Source organism: Cebidichthys violaceus, unplaced genomic scaffold (assembly GCF_023349555.1).
Source record: "Cebidichthys violaceus isolate CVI_PGR_0920_01 unplaced genomic scaffold, fCebVio1.0.p SCAF_27, whole genome shotgun sequence".
Taxonomy (NCBI): Eukaryota; Metazoa; Chordata; class Actinopteri; order Perciformes; family Stichaeidae; genus Cebidichthys; species Cebidichthys violaceus.
Genome location: NW_027176450.1, coordinates 5,423,832 through 5,447,673, shown reverse-complemented (window position 1 = coordinate 5,447,673; position 23,842 = coordinate 5,423,832). Strand labels below are relative to the sequence as shown.

General features: G+C 42.8%; 1 protein-coding gene across 2 annotated transcripts in view; it reads left to right on the top strand.

Annotated features, from left to right (window-relative positions):
- Positions 1-23,230, top strand: part of hlcs (holocarboxylase synthetase (biotin-(proprionyl-CoA-carboxylase (ATP-hydrolysing)) ligase)) — a 38,048-nt gene extending 14,818 nt beyond the window's left edge. For both annotated transcript variants that reach the window (XM_068721296.1, XM_068721295.1), the window contains 6 exons: positions 5,800-6,080; positions 20,043-20,110; positions 20,270-20,430; positions 20,515-20,629; positions 20,772-20,985; positions 22,195-23,230. In XM_068721296.1, the coding sequence (XP_068577397.1) occupies positions 5,800-6,080; positions 20,043-20,110; positions 20,270-20,430; positions 20,515-20,629; positions 20,772-20,985; positions 22,195-22,366 (1,011 nt within the window). In that variant the 3' untranslated portion in view covers positions 22,367-23,230. The remainder of the gene's footprint in view (positions 1-5,799; positions 6,081-20,042; positions 20,111-20,269; positions 20,431-20,514; positions 20,630-20,771; positions 20,986-22,194) is intronic.
- Positions 23,231-23,842: the final 612 nt, after the last annotated feature.

Sequence of the window (23,842 nt, the reverse complement as noted above, 5' to 3'; positions counted from 1 at the left end):
CTGTGTGTCAAGTTTGCTTGTGTTTCGAGCTTTTTTAACCTCTCCAAATGACCATCGTTTTTCACGGCAAAGACTGTGTTACCACGGCAACGGCGTTCGACGAAACATCAAAAGCTTAGAGAACTGGCATTATGAACTTCTTACATTTGTGTGGAACTAATTTGATGTTGATCTGATTTTCCAACTAAGAGAAACAAGCCAAAGTATAAAGACTTTAACTTACTGTTGCCAGTAGGTGGCGCTATGACTATGATTCAAAATTGGCTTGCAGATGTCTTCAGGCCTGGAGTCTAATCAAACATGTGAAATCTGGTAAAGATCTGATGATGTGGAGTCGAGTTACATCAGTTTATTCGTTCATGGCGAAGGATCGAAGTTCGCCGAGCCGCCACGTCGCCGCCCTTCGACAACTTCTTACAATCTTCACAATGAAGCATTATCAACATCTTAAGGCTTTTCTGACAAAACTTTAGAGGGATCGGAATAATCTGTGAGGAGCAGGATGTCAAAGTACAAAACGTACAACTTCCAGTTGCCACTAGGTGGCGCTATTACTATGATTTTAAATTGTCATATACATGTGTTCAGGGTCAGGATGTTATGACAGCTGAGAAATTTGGAGCGGATTAGGCAATGTACAGCCGAGTTACACCAACTTCCTGTTTCATGGCGAATGGTGTTTTTTTGCCGCCACGCCACGGACACATAGTTCGATAACTTTTTGATCTTTGAGTATCGTTTCACTGCCAAGGTCTCAAGAGCATACTGACCAAATCTGAAGGCAATCGGGTTTAATCTCTAGGAGGAGTTTGTTAAAGTACGGCGCCTTGAAACGGTCCAAAAACGTCATAAAATTCAAAATGGCCGACTTCCTGTTTGGTTTAGGATATACCTCCTTTTGACTTTTTTGTACGTCCCATCACGTTCCACATACCTACCAAATTTCATACAGCTAGGTGAAACCCAAAGTTGGGGCTACTCTGTAGGGGGCGCTATCGAGCCAATATGTCATGCCGCAGCTGGACACCCCAATAATACTGGAATTTTCACCACGACTGAATTTTGTGCCAAATTTAAAAAAATTCCCAGTCTCCCAAGCACCTCCTTTTTGCGATGAAACTGGTTCGATAATAATAATAAAAAACATTAGAATAACAATAGGTCCTCCGCTCCGACTACATCGGTGCTCGGGCCCTAATAATACCCCATAGAATTTCAATAGGGCCTTCGCTGGCCCGACATTGTCGGTGGCTCGGGCCCTAATTAAAGCTGCAAGCAGCGATGAACGGGCCCTCGCCTCCTCCCGCACGTCGGGGGTGCCGGCGGGACTCCAACGTATGCAGCCGAGATCGTCTGCGACAGTCGGACAACGCGCGTCGGAGTCCGATGATTTTTTTCTGCTTGGACCGCGTGATGCAGGAAATGATGCTATGCAAATAGTCCACAGCATCCTGTATCCGCTGTGTGGTGCTACAGAGCATGCAAAAACATGTTTTATGTTGCTCTATAACAACTGTAGACAACATTGTGTAAAAGTCATGTAAATCGGATGCCGGTTGTCAAAAAACGCAGAATTACTTTGGCCAGCAGGTGGCGCTGTGAGTATTAGTGAAAATTAGCTTGTAGACATCCTCAGGCCATGAGTGTTATCAAGCATGGGAAGTTTAGGAGCGTTTGGAACAAGTCCGGCTGAGTTACATCAGCTTTTTTCATGCGGAGTCACGTAAAGTAGCCGCCCGCTACGGCTAAGCCATTCCGTCAAACGTAAAGCTTTTGATAACTTTTAATCACAAAGGTCTTGAGACTGTACCGACCAAATTTGAAGTGGATCCGACAAAGTGCCTAGGAGGAGTTCGTTAAAGAATAGCGACTAGAAATGAGCCTAAATCCATTGAAAAATGACACAAAAATCAAAATGGCCGACTTCAGGTACATTTTAGAGCATGGTCCTAGGAGACTTATTTGTAAGTCTCTCTGAGATACATGTTCCTACCAAGTTTCATACAGGTACCGCAAACGTAGCGCTGGGGCTGCTCTTTTGAAATATTGTAGGGAGCGCTATGGAGGCAATTTAAAACGGCCAAGCCAAACACCCATATAAAATATGTCCTCCCATTACCTATAACACATGTATAAAGTTCCATGAGTTTTTGAGCATCGCAAGCCACTGTTCCATCAGCCTACTTTTTCATGGCGAATGATGCGTTGCCGCGGCAACAGCGTTCAACGAAAACTCCCAATATTCATGATGATGCATCATCAATGTCTTAAAGCTATTTCCCCCAAATTTCAGACAGATCTGGTGAACTGGCTAGGAGGAGTAAATAAAAGTATAAAATATGACATTTCCTTTTGCCAGTAGGTGGTGCTATGAGTTATTGAACATTTTTCAATTGAAATGTGCTAAGGGTTGAAGTAGCATCATGTATAAGAAATTTCGTGCAGATTGAATAATGTACCTTGGAGTTATAACAACTTCTTTCTTCCCGGCCAATGAGGCAAAATGGCCGCCCCGCCACGTCAAGGTTCTTCGATTAAAACTCTAGCTTTTGATAACTTTTCATCACAAAGGTCTTAAGAGCATTCTGACCAAATTTGAAGTCGATCGCATGAATTCTCTAGGAGGAGTTTGTTAAAATACAAAGGCTGAAAACGCGAAAAATCACCAAAAAACTGAAATTCAGTGAGTTACCGTAGCGCCCCCTATTGGTTGAATGGAATGAAAATTGCAGGGTATGTTCCACCATGCAATATGCACAAATACTGCAAATTTGGTGATTTTAGCATACACGGTTGAGAAGTTATGTGTATTAAAAAACAAGCCACGCCCCAAGAAGTTCATTGGTCCGTATCTTCTAAACGCTACAAGATATCAACAAGCTTTTGATAACTTTTTGTGATGGACATCTGATAATAACCCACAGCAAATTTGGTAGCAATCGGACCAAGCGTCTAGGAGGAGTTCTCAAAAATGTGTTTTTCACAAAATTCAAGATGGCGGAACATTTTTCCAGGCGGAGATTAGGGGTCTGAGAGGCTTTTTTGTAGAGCGAGTGGATCTGGACATGTGTGTCAAATTTCGATTAAATCGGACATACTGGCCGAGGGGCGTTGCCGGTCCAACTTTGAGGGGGCGCTAGAGAAACATTTTTTTTCACACAAATATACAACCTATATCATACCCCAAGTTTCACCAGACCTGACAAGACTGCAAAATTTGATGAGTTTTCATGCATGGCAAGTACCCCAAATATGCTCCCAAACGATAAAAATAAAAATCATAATAATAATAAAAACTCTTAGAAACTCAATAGGGCCTTCGCTGGCCCGACGTTGTCGGTGGCTCGGGCCCTAATAATACCCCATAGAATTTCAATAGGGCCTTCGCTGGCCCGACGTTGTCGGTTGCTCGGGCCCTAATTAAAGCTGCGAGCAGCGATGAACGGGCCCTCGCCTCCTCCCGCATGTCGGGGGTGCCGACGGGACTCCAACATATGCTGCCGAGATCGTCTGCGACAGTCGGACAACGCTCTTACGAGTCCGATGCTTTTTTCTGCTTGGACCGCGTGATGCAGGAAATGATGCTCTGCAAATAGTCCACAGCATCCTGTATCCGCTGTGTGGTGCTACAGAACATGCACAAACATGTATTATGTTGCTTTATAACAACTGTAGACGACATTGTGTAAAAGTCATGTAAATCGGATGCCGGTTGTCAAAAAACGCAGAATTACTTTGGCCAGCAGGTGGCGCTGTGAGTATTAGTGAAAATTAGCTTGTAGACATCCTCAGGCCATGAGTGTTATCAAGCATGGGAAGTTTAGGAGCGTTTGGAACAAGTCCGGATGAGTTACATCAGCTTTTTTCATGGGGAGTCACGTAAAGTAGCCGCCCGCTACGGCTAAGCCATTCCCTCAAACGTAAAGCTTTTAATAACTTTTAATCACAAAGGTCTTGAGACTGTACCAACCAAATTTGAAGTGGATCCGACAAAGTGCCTAGGAGGAGTTCGTTAAAGTATAGCGACTAGAAATGAGCCTAAATCCATTGAAAAATGACACAAAAATCAAAATGGCCGACTTCCGGTACGGTTTAGAGCATGGTCCCAAGAGACTTATTTGTAAGTCTCTCTGAGATACATGTTCCTACCAAGTTTCATACAGGTACCTCAAACGTAGCGCTGGGGCTGCTCTTTTGAAATATTGTAGGGGGCGCTATGGAGGCAATTTAAAACGGCCAAGCCAAACACCCATATAAAATATGTCCTCCCATTACCTATAACACATGTATAAAGTTCCATGAGTTTTTGAGCATCACAAGCCACTGATCCGTCAGCCTACTTTTTCATGGCGAATGATGCGTTGCCATGGCAACAGCGTTCAACGAAAACTCCCAATATTCATGATGATGCATCCTCAACGTGTTAAGGCTATCTTTACAAAATTTCAGACTGATCTGGTGAATTGGCTAGGAGGAGTAAATACAAGTATAAAATATGACATTTCCTTTTGCCAGTAGGTGGCGCTATGAGTTATTGAACATTTTTCAATTGAAATGTGCTAAGGGTTGAAGTAGCATCATGCATAAGAAATTTCGTGCATATTGAATAATGTACCTTGGAGTTATAACAACTTCTTTCTTCCCGGCCAATGAGGCAAAATGGCCGCCCCACCACGTCAAGGTTCTTTGATGAAAACTCTAGCTTTTGATAACTTTTCATCACAAAGGTCTTAAGAGCATCCTGACCAAATTTGAAGTCGATCGCATGAATTCTCTAGGAGGAGTTCGTTCAAATACAAAGGCTGAAAACGCAAAAAATCACCAAAAAACTGAAATTGAGTGAAATACTGTAGCGCCCCCTATGGGTTGAATGGAATGAAAATTGCAGGGTATGTTCCACCATGCAATATGCACAAATTCTGCAAATTTGGTGATTTTAGGATACACGGTTGAGAAGTTATGTGTATTGAAAAACAAGCCACGCCCCAAGAAGTTCATTGGTCCGTATCTTCTAAACGCTTTAAGATATCAACAAGCTTTTGATAAGGTCATGTGATCTAGATCCAATAATGATCCACAGAAAATTTGGTAGCAATCAGACCAAGTGTGTAGGAGGAGTTCTCAAAAATGTGTTTTTCACAAAATTCAAGATGGCGGAAAATGTTGGTAGGCGGACCTTAGGGGTCTGAGAGGCTTTTTTTTAGAGCTAGTGGATCTGGACATGTGTGTCGAATTTCAAGTAAATCGGACATACTGGCCGAGGGGCGTCGCCGGTCCGCCTTGTAGGGGGCGCTAGAGAGCCATTTCTTTTCACACATATATGAAACCTATATCATACCTCTATTTTCACCAGGCCTGACAAGTCTGCAAAATTTGGTGAGTTTTCATGCATGGCAAATATCCCAAATATGCTCCCAAAGATCTAAAATAAAAATCATAATAATAAACATTAGAATCTCAATAGGGCTTTCGCTGGCCCGACGTTGTCGGTGGCTCGGGCCCTAATAATACCCCATACAATTTCAATAGGGCCTTCGCTGGCCCGACGTTGTCGGTTGCTCGGGCCCTAATGAACGTCTTCAGTAGGAACCAACAGGCTTGTAGCTGACATACCTAGCCCAAGTAAACACAGTAGGTGCTGAGGCCTATGTACTGTGTATTGTTATGCAAAATAAATTCCAAACGTTTCTAAGAAGCTTTCAGATGGTTTATCCAATAACATGAAAGATGGATTTAGTTGTGTGTCTGTAGATAATTCATATAAAAGATGGCGTCATTGTCCTTCTCTGCTCCTCACAGGAGGCCAAGACCACCTTCGTGGATTGGCTGCGGACACGTGCGGATCAAAATGGCCTCCTCACATTGTCCAAGGCCTCCTTCTCGTTGGTGTCCAGTTCTGAGCTCCGGGACGGTCCTTCGCTCCCCGAGGGCTCCGTGGCCCTGGTCACCGACTCCTTAGAGTCCCAGAGCTGGCCGCAGTTCAGCATGGAGACCTACAGAGAGAACCTGAAGACCGGCCTACTGGGGCACACCCTGCTGTATGCCGAGGTCGCCACGTCCACCATGGACCTGCTACAAGGGTAACGCGTGCTCCTATGAGCCTGCTTAATGTTGGGAATGTGCACTTAGGCTGGCAGCTGTGTATTTTCATGGGCAAAATGGCGGCTTTGTGGCCGAACGGACACGCAACACTTGGTTTTTGATTGCTGCAATGTGCACGGGCTAACCAGCTGTAGCCTTACATGGCGCCTTTCATCACTCTAAAGCACAGTTCCCTGCAACTAGTCAAATAAACTGGTCGGCTTTCTTGCAATTGTTAAACTTGATTGTTCAGAGCCCCCCAAAAGTCCAGATGAAATTAAATTCATGTGCTCACAAGATGCAGTATGGATCCTGGGTCGACTGGGAGAATAATTCACACTGTGATTCTGACACACATCTCCACACATTCACTAAAGATAAAGAATGACTGTCAATGCCAGGAACATGTCTCTTAGTTTTATAACTACACACAAAAAGTTTAGGAGTTGGTCAATTGCTTCTCCATGATTAAAGTATATATAGTTTTTGTGCACTTTTGGAGTTTTAGTTTTGCACCTTATGTTTCCTCAAAACCCTGACTGGATGTGTGTTGATCATCATGACACTCTGGTAGCTCTGAGCCTTGTTTTAAATATTATTTCATGCAAATCCATCTCCTACTTTCTGTAGATTACTTTTATTTGTTTTTTTAAATCTCACAGTCCAGTCAGGGAAGGTTGCCAGGTTCTCCCATTTCATCCATTAGTTCAGACCTCACTGCTCGGCAGTCGGCTGAAGTGTGTGTGTGATGAAGCTTTCCTTTTAAATCACATGTGAGTTTTAAGTTACTGCGTTATCGTTTCTCTCTTGTTCTCTCTACGTGTGTCGGGTTGCTCTTCGTATCTTTACAGTTGTGAAAGAGATCTTCATGTGGAAAAGCCATCTGCAAACATTTGTATTGGGATAGTTTTGATTATTTATACCCTTTTAATAGTGTCCTTATCTAAACGGGACAAATATGATCCCTTTTTCCATTAGTTTAGAACTGAACCTGAACAGACTGCCAGTGCTTGGGGGCAACAGTCTGATCAATGTACGTTCACAGTGTTGATATGCTAAGTGACATTATGATATTCACTAAATATACTCGTTACATTGCAGACAGTCCAGTGTTTTATTGACAATCTTCATGAATAAATTAACAAATAAACCCCCCTGTGCAGGAAACAGACCACCAACCTCCCAGTCTGAAATATTCAGTCACACATGCAGGAACACTCGCATGTTAAGTGTGTTTAAAGGGTTGTGCACGTACATGTGTTGATGGGAAAAAAATAATGAATGTACGTGTGTGTGTGAGGTGTGGCACACACACACACACACACACACACACACACACACACACACACACACACACACACACACACACACACCAGCACCTTAACCCAGTTGTAGTACTCAAGATCGATCTTGGTCTCCAGACCCCTTGTTGAAGGTCTCAGTCTCTTTTTGACTTGTTCTCCTCTCGTTCTCAGAGAAAGAGGACTCTGGATTCTATTGCAAGACGGGTCAAAAAGACAACCGAGGGGAAATCACTAAACTCTACTACAACTACATTGTCTAATTCATTTGTTGAATCAGCACTGTGATTGGTCATTCACACGTTTAAAATTCACTTGGCTGTTCCTTTATCTCTGTTTATGTGGTCTTGACTGCAACACTGCCTTTAACCTCCACCATCAAAATAATAAATTAGACGCGGCATATTGCATGTCTAAAACACAATTTAAATGAGTTCAGTGAGCCAACTATGCTGATACTATGAAATGTAAATATCCTCGACAATGCCAACTTCCCTCTTAATAGAAGACTCTGAGCCTACAGGTGGATGTTGGGGTGGAGGTGGGCCTTTTGGTGTGTGTGTGTGTGTGTGTGTGTGTGTGTGTGTGTGTGTGTGTGTGTGTGTGTGTGTGTGTGTGTGTGTGTGTGTGTGTGTGTGTGTGTGTGTGTGTGCGTGCGTGCGTGCGTGCGTGCGTGCGTGCGTGCGTGCGTGCGTGCGCGCGCGCTGAGGTTAGACGTGCTGGAACTAATTTAATGCCTAAGTGACCTCACTGCAGCGAAGGCAAGTTGCAGCTAATAGACTTCTTTGTCTGCGTCCACACATGAGCAAGAGTGGCTGTTGAGCAGGTCGATCAGGCGGCAGGTGGGAGCAATTAAAACTGTCATAAAGTTTGAAAAATGGACGGCGGAGCTGCAGTGAGCTGATTGGAACAGACAATGTTGTCATTAAGGTTATACAAAAACTAATGCAGGGTGAGCGAGCGGGCCGCACAGCCCCAGACCTGCTGCTGCAGTTTGATTTCACCGCTAACGTCTGAGTTTCCAGATGTCCCCCCGGAGCAGCCTTGATTAATGTTATTATTAAGGAATGTCTGTTTTATTTCTTCCAGCGTTGGAGTTTATTAAGTATTCAGTATGATACTGAATACTTTCAGAGGGAATCGGCCTCGTAGCACTGACGGTTGTAAGCGGTTTTAGAGGAAAGCTCTGTGCCACCGATGCTTCGTTTCTATTGGACAGTACTCACATTTTTAGTTTTTAATGTCTTGTTTGTCAAGTCTGAGTCACTTGAATCAATTTGGGCTTGGAGAATTCAAATGATAGAAACCTGCCTTGTAGGATTTATTTATAATACAGTTTGATTTGTATTAAGAAATAAAGTTGGGATGTCTCGGCTTCTGCTGCTTAGTCCCCCAACTTAATAGATGAATTTAAATTTCCGTCACAGAGAGCACAATTAAAAGAAGAAAAACAAGTAAATAAGGCAACAGACATTTAAAAACAGACGTAAGAGTAAAAACACCACAAAATGTAAAAGAATAAAAACAGAAATGGATAAAAGTGCAGAAAGTGTAAACAGGTTGGGTCCTCATGGTCCACAGATCTTCAGTCTGAAGGGAGAGAGTTAGCTTTAACCCTGGAGACCTGGTAGTCTCTGTACTACCAGGTCTCTGCTAGTACAGAGAGTCTCTGTACTAGCAGAGACCTGCTGGTGATGTAGGGAGCTCAGCAGCAGTGCTTTTTGACTCCCTGTGAGCGTTGGTGTGAGAAGACGTATAAATGTGAATAATCTTGATCGTCTCAGTTTGAGACACATTAGGCCTTTACAATGTTTTTCATTTGTCAGAAATATTTTTTGTTGATAAAAGTGTACATTTCTTTTATGGATAGAAGTTCTGTTGTAGTACATACCCACATTAGATATAAAGTCACAATACAGAAGTTAGTAAATTAGATATCAGTGTGTTCTGTAAATCTAATGAATAGAATTTAAGTTACATCATCATTATCAATCAAAACACACACACACACACACACACACACAACAGAGTGCTGCAGGAACGAGTCCAAAACCAGGAAAGAGTCAGCGTTTTCGTTTTCCTGTTGCCTCAAAGTCAATGACGTGAAGTCATGTGACCGTGGTGTAGTTTAATATAAACTTTTTATTGTATTTATGCTTAAAAAATCGTGGAAGTGGTTTCTGAAGATTATCTTGCTGAACAATATAATATATTATATTAAACATAAGTATACAAATTATAAGTATAATAAATGTTTGTTTGTCACAGAGCTTATTTTATTATTTATGTTCAAATATAATACAATAAAAATATCTTATGTTACGTTAGAATGATTTAAAAATAGATCTGTTACAACCAGCTCATTTGTGTACAGTGTTAACATGTAAACTGCTGAGTCAGTGGTTCCAGAGGTTGAACTTGTCTACATATAGCGCACTTATTCATACTCACTCAGATTAGAGTTGTTGTTGTTGACGCTGCACATGCTGATGAACAGACCTCTTATTACCGTAAAGTCCTGAGGACGGTAATGAAGTCCTATCTCATTTGATATATTGTTAATCAAATCAGCAAACGGTGAAACAGGTGGTGAATTGCAGACGGGTCAGTTATTAGAGTCCTTTGAGAGGACAATGACTGTGGCTTCTCTTATATCTGCAGTACAAATACAGGACGAGAGGGCATAATGGCCAGAGAGGGACTTGGTTTGAAGGCGAAGTGCCCGCAGGGCAGCGCTGCCCAAAGTTGAGGAGCTGAAGAAAACACGGGTTTGGGCCGTTTGAGTGCAGAGGCTGGAAGCTGAGGCTCAATGGCCGGCAGACCGCATGTTTGTCCAGGGTATTAACGCTTTGTTTGGCAGGAGGCGGCTAATAATAGCCAGCACCGAGACACAGGATAGTGTTCTCACAAGGTCACACCCAGCTGGAATCTCAATGCTCTTCAGAGAGCGGCTTCACGGTGACGTCTCAGTTCAACAGCGAGCCGGGTGGACGCTACAGTGAGGACCTGTCATTGCAGGCGTCACCATGAATGCGTTTACATTAGGAATGTTGAACGCTACACCTGTCTGTTTAACACAGACTGCAGCCAGCGGCTAGTTAGCTTAGCAGAAAGACTTTACACAGTGGGAATAAAAAAAAAAAATCAAGAAACAACAATGCAGTTTTTAACATATGTAATACCTTCAATAACAACACAAGTAGTCCTACAAGGTACAGTCTCACCAGAAACATTATGTTCTAATCTGTTTGAATTGAATTGAGTGTCTTCAGAATATATGTTGTCCAAATCAAACACATTGAGTCGACAATGATGATGATAAATCCTCACTGTAGAGGAACCAGAGGACGTTCAGCACTTTAACCTAAACGTTTAATGGCTCATCACAATCGCTGCCGCTTCATTTGTTCCTACCAGTTGACTAATCGATTGATCAACTCATAGCTTCAGCCCTGTTTGTGTGTGAGTGTGTGTCAGCAACAAGCTGTTGGTGTTTGGTTACGGCTAATTAACAGCGTGGAGGTGTTTATTTGTGAAACGCTGGAGAAGAGACTACAGCGGGTTTTCTAACACCACTTGGCCGCTCCAGAGAGCATAATGATTCTTTTCCTGCTCGGCTGAACTCGATCCCTGCGCCTGGAGCAACACACTTCCTACTTGTTGACTTTTTCTTGTAAGAGCTTCAGGCTCAGACATGAAAACCCAAGGGCCCACTTTGACTTCTGTGTTCTTTCCTCCCCGACCACCCCTTTTATTTCCCCCTATGCATAAACGAATGGGTGTAAATGTAATTCTGATTATTTTTCCTTCTACTTCTGCTCATACAAAATTCTGTTTTCTGTGCTGTCCGCATGTTTAGAAGGTATTTCTTTTACATTTGACTTTAATGTCACAGTCACGACCGAGAGTCACGTGAACAGAAGGAGTTCAGCAGCGTAACGCCTTCATACTGAATAGAAAAACAACCCGAACAACGGATTCTTCTACTTAAAGCTGTTCCAGTTGTCGGCATAAAAAAACAACAACCCTGGCAGTCACTGTTTGTTTTGACAAGCAATCCAATATCCAAACTGACACTGTATGGAATTAGAGTCCTGTTTCCTGTGAAAAAAAACCAAACCGCAGAACACTCACGGGGGGTTTGGAGCAGAGAAAATGGATTCCTCATAACTGCGGCAATAGGTTCCACCATAAAAATCAAATTGGCCCAATTGACCTTGCATGCTCCACCTGCAATTATAAAAGATTGTAAGCAGATGCCTAAACGTCCCCGCTTCTTATTCTGTGGAACATGTGGTGCAGTGTTTGACTTGAACTTCTTGTGTCCAGTGGAAGGTATGTTATACTCGGTGGTGGTGAGGGGGTCATGGAGTCCCATGAAGGGTCCACAACGTGCAGGTCTTCATTTCAGCTTCACCAAGACTTCGCCAACCTGTTAGCTTTCAAACACTATATGTAGTGTGAGGAGGGATTGGTTTATCATAGTTATATTACTAATTTTATACAAATACATACCCTCTTAAAAACTTCACATTACTTTGTCTGTGAGCAAGTTGTCCCTGCACAAGCTGCACTGAAGGATCCCTCTTGTTCAGTACAACGTGGATATTATGTTCAGAGGTGTGGCCATTGTTTCTATCAGTAATAATAACCAACATCTAGAAACATGACGTCACTGATAAAGTCTGATGGGACAAGAAATAGACCCTCAGGGGCCAACGAGCGCTCCGTGAATGCCCTGTGTCAATCACTGTCAGCTGATTTTACTGAGTGGAATGTTCACCGGTACAAGATAAAAACAACACTAGACTTCATACGGCACTGAGCACCAATCTTCTTATGTTTAATATTTTATTTTTTATAATGCTTGAAATGATGAAGGCACTTTAAATGACATGGCAGAACAAAGTGTAACCCGTACTTTGGTGGGTTTTTTTCTTTACCTTTAAGATTTCATTAAACGTTTAATTAATTTCATAAAATTATTCCAGAACACTGCTAATGATGAAGATCTCAGGTAGAGAATAATGAGAAGTAATTATTGGTTTCTGTTAGATAGTATAGCCTCACCTCATCCTGTTCTTTTAGTTAGTTAGTTAGTTAGTTTGGGCATTTCAGTGTTATCTTTGTCAAAGAAAACACTGTTAGTATTTCAGTTTAGTTTCAGTTACCAGATTATATTGAACATTTTGGTTTCTTTCTCCCGAGCCGTTGCTAACTTTAACTTAGTGAGTCAGTTACTGTTAGTTCTACTGACTGCTCATCACGTGCTGCGCTCTAGTCTTGATACGGACACCACAATATATCAGATTTCAGTTTTTTCAAAGAAAGAGAGATTTTGGTAAAGTTCATATTTGTGCCTGTAGATATAGTCACAGTTAGTGTCTCGTCGTCTTTTATTTTAGTCATAGTTTTTGGCAGTGAAATGAACCACTACAGTGCAAAATGATGTAATTAATATGAGAAATGAAAACAAAATCAGTTGGAATGGACTTTCACAGGACTGTCTCAGGTCTTCATGTTTCTGCCCACTGGTACGCTGGCTGTTAACTGCAGGACGTCAATGAGAGGACACCTGCTTTGGCCACAAAACACAAAAAGTGGATGTTTTTCAGTCACGTTGTCGGTCTAATGGACGTTTGCGTATTGCTGCCCAGAACCTCGTCCGGACCAGGCGGCCGGGGACCAGACGGGCAGCCAGCGAGAGCAAGGTCATCCGTCGGCGCCTCAGCTGCCCCATGGTAATGGAGCGGCCCTCTCTCATTGATCACTTCCAATAGTGCTATTTGGAAATGATAATTTCTGCTGTCCCTCGGTAAACAGGATTAGCTCAATTAATCACATTTACAGATTAGTTTGTCCTCCCTTATTGATCACCCTCTTTGATTCCGCCGGATGATCAATGCAAACGCGCTTATGCACAGCAAATCCTGTTTCAAAAATGAGCATCGACGGCAGAAATAATCTTTTAATCTGAGATGTTTTAATCTGGGAAGTGAGAGGTTTTTACTTTTCTTTTTGTGGGAATGGTTGAGGAGATAAATGGCTTTCAGACAAATATCTTAACTGACCCCATCAAACGCACCCATTCAATGAGTTTATCTTCAGTCTTTACTGGATCTTTCTGTGAATGTAACTCACCTTTACTAAACGTATGACGGCTGCTTTTAGGAAGCCCCCCCCCTTCTCTTTGTTTGGCGTCTGCCTCGCTGCAGCGTGTGAGAACGACGCCGTCGTGGCCCGTCGCTTGCGATCGCAGGTCTTCTTTCACCTTTCTTCTGTCACAGATGACTTGGCCGGTGGCCGTTTATCCTCCTGACCCGCCGCGTTTCAGAGGGTGACCCCTGTGGCTTAGCCGCCCCCTTAAAACAAAGACTCCTGAGCGGGGATTTAGAGGGCCCATGCTCTTCCTCCTGTGACAACGCCTCCCGCTCTCTATCTGCAAACACGCTACTTTGTACGTCTTTGTTCCTGGTCCTGTTGGAATGAGTCGAGGACAACGGTCACAGAGTGATCTGAGGAGATGAAATGGATCTGAACACCACAGAGGGTCCACGTTCTCTCTGTCTGGGTGGCTTTTGATCACCTTCTCTCTCTCAAATGACCTGCCTTTATTTTTTATTTTATTTCAGTTGAACACCCTGTGCTTCAACTGGAGCTGCAACGCGTAGAATTATCATTATATAATTCTTTGGTTGCAGCTTCTTGAATTTGCTGCTTTTTTCTATAGTTATAAACTGTCTCTCTTTGTGTTACGGACTGTTAGTTGAACAAGTAAACAATTGTTTGACATTTTATGGACCAAACAATAAAATTATCAAGTGAATTAGCAGGCTGTGAGCTGTTTGGAAATCCTCCATTTTTCAGATTTACACACTACAAACCGAGGCTGTAATCTTAAAGGTGGCTCCCAGTAGCCTGCTGGTTTGTTCCAGATCCAACATCTGGCCTCATCGTGATCTGCTTTGAGCGGGATTCATTAACAGCTGTTTCTGAACAACGCAACTACCTAATGAGAGAATCCCCTATGATCAACACGTCCTTGATAATTAACACAACAGTACCTGAATGTGTCAGAGTTTTACCTGATTTTGTTCTATTTCACTAAAATAAATGACCAACGTGTTGGTCCTTCTCTCAGTGCTTCTGACTTCCCTGCTCTGTCCACTGGTTCCTACTGAAGCTGTAGATGTTGAAAAGCATCCCACAGATAAAGTTTCATTTTTAAAAATGGAACTTCACTTTATATACCAGCTGGACGCTGTAGTTGTCATCAAATGCTCCTCAAACAGAGGGAAATAGTACGTTTGTTGGGGACTATTTTCAGTGGTGGATTAATCCACATTTGATGCTCTAGTGCAGGGGTCACTGATAGGCGGACCGCGGTTCGGATACGGACCCACACGCGGTCCTTTATATATAAATAGCGCAAGTTAGATATTATTGTAATGTTCCGGACCTTTGCACGAGGAGATTTGAACACCCCCACTTTAGTGTGTGTGTGTGTGTGTGTGTGTGTGTGTGTGTGTGTGTGTGTGTGTGTGTGTGTGTGTGTGTGTGTGTGTGTGTGTGTGTGTGTGTGTGTGTGTGTGTGAGAGAGAGAGAGAGAGAGAGAGAGAGAGAGAGAGAGAGAGAGAGAGAGAGAGAGAGAGAGAGAGAGAGAGAGAGAGAGAGAGAGAGAGAGAGAGAGAGAGGACGTCTCTGGATCTGCAGACGAGGCTCTGTGGGTGAGATTAACGCGGTACAATAACTCCAGCGCTACATGGTCTGTACTAGTCTATTCTCTTTCACTCCGTCCCACATCTGCAATCTTTTTCTTATTGCCTTTTTTTGCATCCCTTTATGGACATGGATGAACATTTTTATAATACATTTTAGGCTTCTCTCCGAGCTCGTGGTGGCCTCGGTGGAGGTGCTTTCAAAATGAGATTAACTTTCTAGAGGAATGCGATTGCCCCCTGCCTTCCAGCCAGGAGCTGGAGTACGCAGCACTCCTCCTCCTCTATTGACCACCGCCCATTGAGTGAGTAAGAGCATTAAGGTGTTAAGACACAGGATTCGTCACTGATCTCATAATTGAGTTCCAGAGATGAATTTGTGCTTCTTTGCATGTCGGGATGGACATGGAGCCGGAATTTTCATCTCTGAATGAGGCACTTTCCAAAGTAAAGGGTTGACCCGCTGCTGTGGATCTGGTCCTAATAGTCTGAGCAGAAACCCACCAGAGCAGTAATATAATACACATAGGAACCAGTAATCTAGCAGTACTGCCACACAAGCACTAGTGTTGACATGAGTTAACTATAACTAATACAGTCGGAATTAAAAAGCACAAGGTCCCGATTCAAAACTATTATGATAAGCTTCAAACACTGATATATATATATATATATATATATATATATATATATATATATATATATATATATATATATATATATATATATATATATATATATATATATATATATATATATATATATATATATATATATATATAAACACAGTAAGGTCAACGCTGAAGCAGGACAGGGGTGTTTATACTGGATATTTTGGGTAGAAATTTTACAGTCGTCCATTTTCTCCTTCGTATAAGTTTGACTAAAACCCCTTAACGACTGGACCAAAACCCCCTGCTAACATCTGGCTTTTGTCTTCAGTGGGAAAGGTTACAACCGGCATTCATTCCCGGGACAAAGACTCTGCAGCGGGCCTAATTGGACAATTATTGTCAAAAACATGCAATTAATTTGCAACCTTTTAAACGCCACTAGACTCCAGTCAGACACTGTTACCTCGCTGATCATTGAAACATGCTTCATTTAAACTACACTGAAGCAAAGTGAAACTCATCTTTAGTCTTTCCACTGCTCCACCATCACCAACCCTGATCACAGTTTGAATGAGAAACTTAATCAGTAACAGATATATATAAAAACTGGCCTCCACGCTGCTTTCTACTGTTTACTAACCATAACTCTAGCCGTGTTTCAATAACCTGCATATTCGTGCTGATTTAGTTGGAGAAAAAGGTTTGTTCACACACTGTGAGATTGTCTGACTGCTTGCGTTACTCGGGCAAACATCATTCATGTCACTTGGTTGTAACTGTGGTGGATGGGAGTCGACAGAAAGTGTGTGTTATATCTTTAATACGTACAGTCAGGACACATGCTTATTGGATCTTGTTGCATCCGAGGGAAGTCCAATGGACAATCCATAACATAATCACAACATTTTAAACATGAGGATGATTGTTGACTGAGCGACTTTGTGTAGAAATGTATCATCTTTAATTGTTCAAGTCCTCTCACAAACTGAACGTGGTGCGTTCCCAAATGTAGTAGAAGAGATGGTCAGCGCTGGACTCGCTTGTCTTGTCTGGTCCAGCTCCTCTCATATAAAGCTCATTTCATGAAGCCCGAGGACTCCAGAGAGTCAGCTGGACCCCCGGTCCGGTTCTCCACGTGGGGCTGATTGTCAGCAGAGACCCGTCAGTCACGGACCAGGCCGATTCTCCGGTGGTCCTGCCAAACAGCAGCATCCCCCCAGTTACAGCCTCAGCAGGGACTAAGCGCCTCCTAACCAGCCTCGCCCTCAGCAGGGTCATGCTCCAGCTAACACGGCACACATTAAGATCTCACACGGCACCGAGTACACCCCCCGCCCTGCACTGTGTGTTTATCGGCTCATATGGAAATATTGCATGTGCTAGTGTTAACATTTGTACTCGGCATAATTCAATCACATAAGAACAAACTAAAATACATTTCAGCCTTGTCTTTCCCAGTTTTCTGCATATTATTATTATTATTCCATTTTCAGGATTCCATCTGAGGCTAAAGACAGCAGAGACCCTCTTGTTTTTTGTCTTTCATTAGTGAGCACATGTTGGCAGTTACTTGGCTGCAGAAGCGCCACACAAAATGTCCACTGTGATCAGCTTCAGCTAAGTGAACGAATTCCTGAAGCTGTGAGCTTTGTCAGAACCCCCCCGCATGTTTTCATTTGCCCCCAAGCGTCTGGCCCACATATTTGCATAGATTAAAGGATTTGCAAATAGAGTTGTTACGAAATAACCACTGCACAGGTAAACTTAAAGGATAGGTTCACGTGTCAAACAATAGCTAGGTGTCCGTATGTAATCATTCCTCCTGTTCACACTGGCCGTTAAAGAGCCTTTGGTAACTTTATCACATCTAGTGGGCATCTTCCAAAGTTACGCTTCATTTTAGTATGAAATCCCTCTTTGCTGTTCTTTGCTGAGCTGCAGAAGGAGAGTAACGGTTTTGTAATTAAAAGGCTCTGACTTTGTGTCCTCTTGATTCGTCTAACTTCGATGGTTAAGGCCGATTAGCTTCAGATCTTTCTTTTAAAAAAAATAAGAAAATTGTACATTTTTGCAACAGAATGCAGACTGTGGATTTAGTATTCCATTGTAAGGCCATTAGGAAGCAGCATGTGGGCATTGGGCAGCTAATCATTGTTATGGAGTGCTGCATAAATGAGTCCTAAAACCGTAGTAAATAAGAAGGGGGCGTGGTCGACGTTGGTTTGTGGCCTGCCGATAGGAAGCCTGGATTTCGCCGTCGCCATGTTTTTTTCACCAATGAACAGAAGTTACCATATTTAGAATGTGGAAGAGTGACATAGAGACATTGTATAAGGCTCTGGTAGTGGCAGCGACCTGTCAATCACTGTGTAGCTCCGCCCTAAAGCATCCCCTGCTTTATGGTCTGTTTGACTCTAAATGGACCATAATGTACTAAATGAACATCATGCTGTATTGAAGAAGACTTGAAACTAGAGACTGAGACCATAAACTCATGTTTACAATGTTTACTGAGGTAATAAATCAAGAGAGAAGTAGAGTCATTTTCTCATAGACTTCTTTATAACCAGAGGAGTTGCCCCCTCATGGACATTAGAGAGAATGCAGGTATCAGAATCAGAACCATTTATTGCCAAGGAAGTTTGCACCTACAAGGTATGTGTCATGGCGGCAGGTGCATAACATTAAACAATCAACAATCAATTAAGGCACTTCTGCATCGGCTTCTCTCAGCAGAACCGGAGGTTGTCGTCTGCCTAAAACCCAGAAATGATGTCCGCAAGTTCTCTGGTCTCGAAGTCAATGTTTTAAAAATAAATAGGTTTCTGGTTACATGCCTTAAAATAAGGTCTGTGGTTAACACAGGCTTAATAGATTTTAACGTTTTGTACTACAATATAAAATGCTACAGTCTAACGTCCTCACCAGAACTCTAGTGCTCCTGTAGCTCAGTGGTGGTGACGTGAAGTCATGTGACCGTGACGTAGTTCCTTTACAGCCTAACGTTAGCGTTTTATTATCTTGATGAATAAAATGTGTCCGTGTCATAAACGTTTGTTTGCCACATAGTTCATTTTCTGCAATAATCCAATGATAAAATCTCATTGGCCTTTAGGGAACCAGCGTAATGCAAACGTCCTGGTTGTCCTACAAAGATGTGTCATCCCTGCAGCACTCTATAAAACAGACCAGAAGAACTGTGAACGTTCTTTTCATAATCAGCCGTACTTAACTCGACTAACGGCTGATAAACTCCTCACTGATCAGTCCGCCGCACAAAGTCATCAGCGCATCGCATCAACATTCCCTGAGCTCAGAAGCTAGATTGAGCCGTCCATCTCTCCCTTTGATATGCAGCTCTTAGAGAAGTCTGTTACAAAGCTCTATCTGGACAGAGTTGGGGGTGCCCTCGTCCTTAAGCTGATTTACCGACGACCAACTTTGCATTACAAAAGCAGAAAGGCCCTGCTCACATGCTTTGCACCCTCACGATCTTTGTTCGCCAGCCAATTGAGGGCTGTTTTTCTTGGGCCACTGGATCAGCTTTAATTGCATTTGGAGATGAGAGAATGTGCAAATATTTTCCCTTTTGGTTTTCTGGTAGTACGGCAGCCCCAGCTCTCAAATGAGCATTGATGGAATGCCGACACACTGTGCTATTAATTACAACCTCGCGGGACGATCTCGGAAATACAACCGCACTTCAAGCTATAACTTCATTTAGAAACTTCATGAGCTTTAAGAGAATGAATTTCAAGATTAAAGAGCTTCTGTGTGGTTAATACGCTCTCTGCATGTTGTGTGTGCTGTTAAGTCTCAGTCAGAGATCAACAAAGAAGCGCCACTCAGTTTGACATTTTGTTTTTTTAATTGGTTTGTCTTTTTTGTGGGGTTTAAAAATAGTTGATCTTTCTGTTAAAATGTCAGCCATATTGCCTAGAGAATTGTTTCAATTAAAAATTCAGAACTTGCACTACAGAAACGGGTTTTTGTTTTGTCATGTTTTTCTCGTGTAGCAAATGGGCGACAACAGCATTTGGTTGTGCAGCACCGTGTTTCATAATGACAACACATTGTACTTTGTGGCTTAAACAGCTGCGTGTGAATCATGGACGAAGGTTACTCATGTTCTTCTCATAATGTGATCCCCCATCATAAAGCAGTCAGTAGGTTTAACAGAAGATAGTCTGTAATGATGAACGTTAAACATGATAAACATTCTGAAATCAACACAAATATAGGACGTCCCGAGAAGATCCACAGGATCTAGATGAGGACAAACCCAGTTTTAACATTTCTGTGCTCATTGTTGTTGTCTCCCTCTTTAGGCTGACTCTGCACTTACCAAAGGAAGTGGGTCTGATAGCGGTCGCTGCTCGACAATGCCAGGGCAGAGGTCAGTGCTTTAGCACACTGCACACCTGCACACGCAACAATCACACACGCCTCCATCGTATTAACATGGCGACGTCTCACTTGCGTTCGTTTTTTAGTTTTTTATCCATCTCATATGTCAGAAGTGTGTACCACTTATCGTCTCTGGTGTTTCCTGCAGGTCGGGGCAGAAATGCTTGGCTCAGCCCTCTGGGTTGCGCCATGTTCACTCTAACGGCCCAGGTGGAGCTGAGCTCCAAGCTCGGACAGAGGATCCCCTTCCTGCAGCATCTGGTCGCTCTGGCGGTGGTGGAGGCTGTTCGCACTCTTCCTGGATACCAGGTACCGGCACACACGTCCTCCCTTCACCGAAAATGTCTTATGTTGATGATTGATGACGTTTGAACGTATTTCAACCTTCCTCAGGACATAGACTTGAGGGTGAAGTGGCCCAACGACATTTACTACAGTAACCTGATGAAGCTCGGGGGAGTACTGGTGACTTCCACTGTGATAGGATCAACCTTCCACCTGCTCATAGGTAACAACCTCCTTTTCATTTTTGGGACAAATAATTAGTCACCAGTGGTAATAATGCAGTCTTTTCAATAAGTTATCCATCAGGCACCAGTCAGAAACAGTGTTTGCACAGTAACATGTCTTGAACACTTTGTGGCTCACAGGCTGTGGGTTCAATGTGACGAATAGCAACCCGACAGTGTGCATCAATGACCTGATTCAGCAGCACAACGCACGGCATAACTGCAGTCTGCAGCCGCTCCACTGCGACCGGCTCATAGCTCGCACGGTCGGCTGCCTGGAGGCCCTCATCGGCAGCTTCCAGCGGGGGGGCCCAGACGCTGTCCTGCCCACCTACTACAAGAGATGGCTTCACAGGTGAGCACGGCTTTTACTTTTCACTTCCAATCACAAACTTTAGATTTAGCTGGTACACGCATGCAGGGAGTTTTGTTTAGGTGGAGATATGGATGCAGCTCCACTCAGATGCCAAGTACAGATGGTATGCCGGCGCTCTCTTTTTACCACATTTAAAATCTGTGCCCACCTTATGTAAGCACACCTGAGGCCAGAGGTGTTGTGACTAAAGGAAACACAGAAGTTTATAATTCCGCTGGTTTTAAATGTGGATCTGATACCCATCCCACGAATCAAATCAACGCATCCCTAGTCCATACAAAAATGAATAGCTATAAGATGAGAATTCAATTGCACATGAAACAATGACAAATATGTAAGAATGCTATGCACATACACAAAAACATGTAACGGAGATTACAGGAAGGGAAGGTGTCTGTTAGATGTGTTAAATGTACAAAGTACAAAGTATTACTATGCAGTTTCAAGAAAGTAAAACGTACATATCTACATATGTTGGGATCGGGCAGGAGCGTGTTTGGTTATCAGCAAATATGAAAAACAAAATTATTGACGTCAATAGAATTATTAATGTCAATAAAAATATGAACAATTAACAATAATCACAGTGCACTACCCTGAGAACAGGGTCCAATAACATAAAATATACAAAATGAAGTCTCATATTTAGTGTTCAAACATTCAGAGTGAACAGTGAAGGTTTGAATTCGAGCACAGGCCACAGATAATATCAGCTATTATCACAATACACGTGCACAAAGTAATCACAGACAGCTGCTCTTTAAAGCAGAACAGAGTGACGTGTGGATGTTAGAAAGGTGCACTCAGTAGAGTCACACCATTGCTGTGTTAAGTAAATAAATACAAGCCAGCACTGGCTAACCGAATGTGCATCATTCTGCAAAGGACAGGAAATGGAGGAGTCAAGGCAGTGAAACATATTACACACACATGTCAGTCAGTAGTAGGGAGAACATGGCATCAGAGCGTGGCTTATACTGTATTATATTGGGGTAAGGAAAGCCACTAGTGAATGTTGACGTATTGGTGTTTTTGCTTGAAATGCCGTCCCTAGCGGATAGTCGTCTCACTCTTTAAGGCTCTCGGTCTTTGTCAAAGCCGGGAAACGGATACCGCTTTCAACCGCAGCTTTTTGTAATTCCCCTGAGTGTGAAGCGTGACGACAGCTCTCTTGTGCTCTGACCTCAGCGGGACTCGGGTGCGTCTCTGGAGCGAGGACGGACTGGAGGCCGCGGTGGTGGGCCTGGACCACAACGGCTTCCTCCAGGTGCACAACAAGGAGCAGGGCGTGGTCTCCGTGGAGCCCGACGGCAACTCCTTCGACATGCTGAAGAACCTGGTGGTCATCAAGCAGCATTAGGACCAAATCCAGCATCTCCTCCAACAGACTGAAGCACTAATTTAGTTATTTAGTCTGATCAAAAAAGTTGATGTAACTATATAAACATGTCTGGTTTTTATAATGGAGTAATACATTACTATGTTCCTGAGTATTGGTTAGCTTCATGCTAACCTGACATCCATGTGAGCTCGTTGGGGTAATTTGCTGGAAGGCAAACAGTGACTGTAACTGGGTTTAAGGGCAGCTAGTGATATCTGCACCAGTGATGGGTCACTACACGCCTCAGGTTGATTATGACCTGCTGATTCGGGACCACCAGTTCAAACCAATATCTAAGAACTTGACTTTCTCATCTGGTCACTTAACCTGACGTCACTGTTACATGAGAACAGGGATCATTGAGGCTTTTACTGTTGCTAATGTCTGCAAAATACAGATTTCCACAGAAATACGTTGCTCGTGTCTTTTAACCAACCAGCTTCTGTTGACCTGGTCTACGAAATCCTGATTATTAAAGAAAAATGTACAGCGCTAACTTCAGATCAGCACTCATAGTGATGTGTCGCAGCATCTAAAATACAATGAAATCTAAAATCTAACTAAAACTAATATGAAAATGATAAAGATAGCTTTTAGATTTTAACAGGAAGTTACTGTTTCACTGAAAGGAACACTTGAAAAAACACATTTTATATACGTGTTTAAAAACCACTCGGATGGTGTTTTTCACACCTAATATAATGTAAACCGCTGCATATATTTACACAAACATATAATTAAATGAACACTACCCTCTTTGTAAAGGTGAAATGTGTGGCTAAGCTGTTGTATTGGATTGCTGGCGTACCTAATAAAGTGGCCACTGAGTGAATCTGCACCAAAGGTTTCCTCTGATGGATGTCTGTAACATGTAGTGTAGTGTGATATTGGTGGAGAGGAACCCGTTAAACCCGGGCTTGTGCGCTTCCAATACTCCTACCTTTATTTCTGCTATGGTATTATTATTATCATTCTATTATTCTTGTTATTTAGTCAGTTGCTGTACATCTCTCTCTCTCTCAACCCATCCCGGGTCCAGACCGATGGCCGCCCATCCAGACCTGTTAAAGGGGAGTTTTTTTCTCTCATGGGGGAATGTTGGGTCTCTGTGAATCTCAGAGTACGCTCTAGTTCTACTCAGTCTCTGAAAGGTGAGAAGAAAACCTGTTTTCCTTTCCGTAATGTTGTCAGACACTTCTAATAATCTGAGCCCGTCTGTGGTTGAACAAGCTCTTTTAGTGGACGTACGTTGACGGTGAGGAGTTGCCTCCAGCAATTACATTGCAGCTCGTTGCAGTCTGCAGCGTTGTCTCTCAATACTGGACCAATTTCACAAATGGTTGTCCCCATTAGTCACTTATACACAAAGACACGGGACGAGGGGACCTGAGTCGAAAAATATCGAAATCACTCTTCACTTTTAATAACTAATAAAAGTTCATTAATTAATAACCC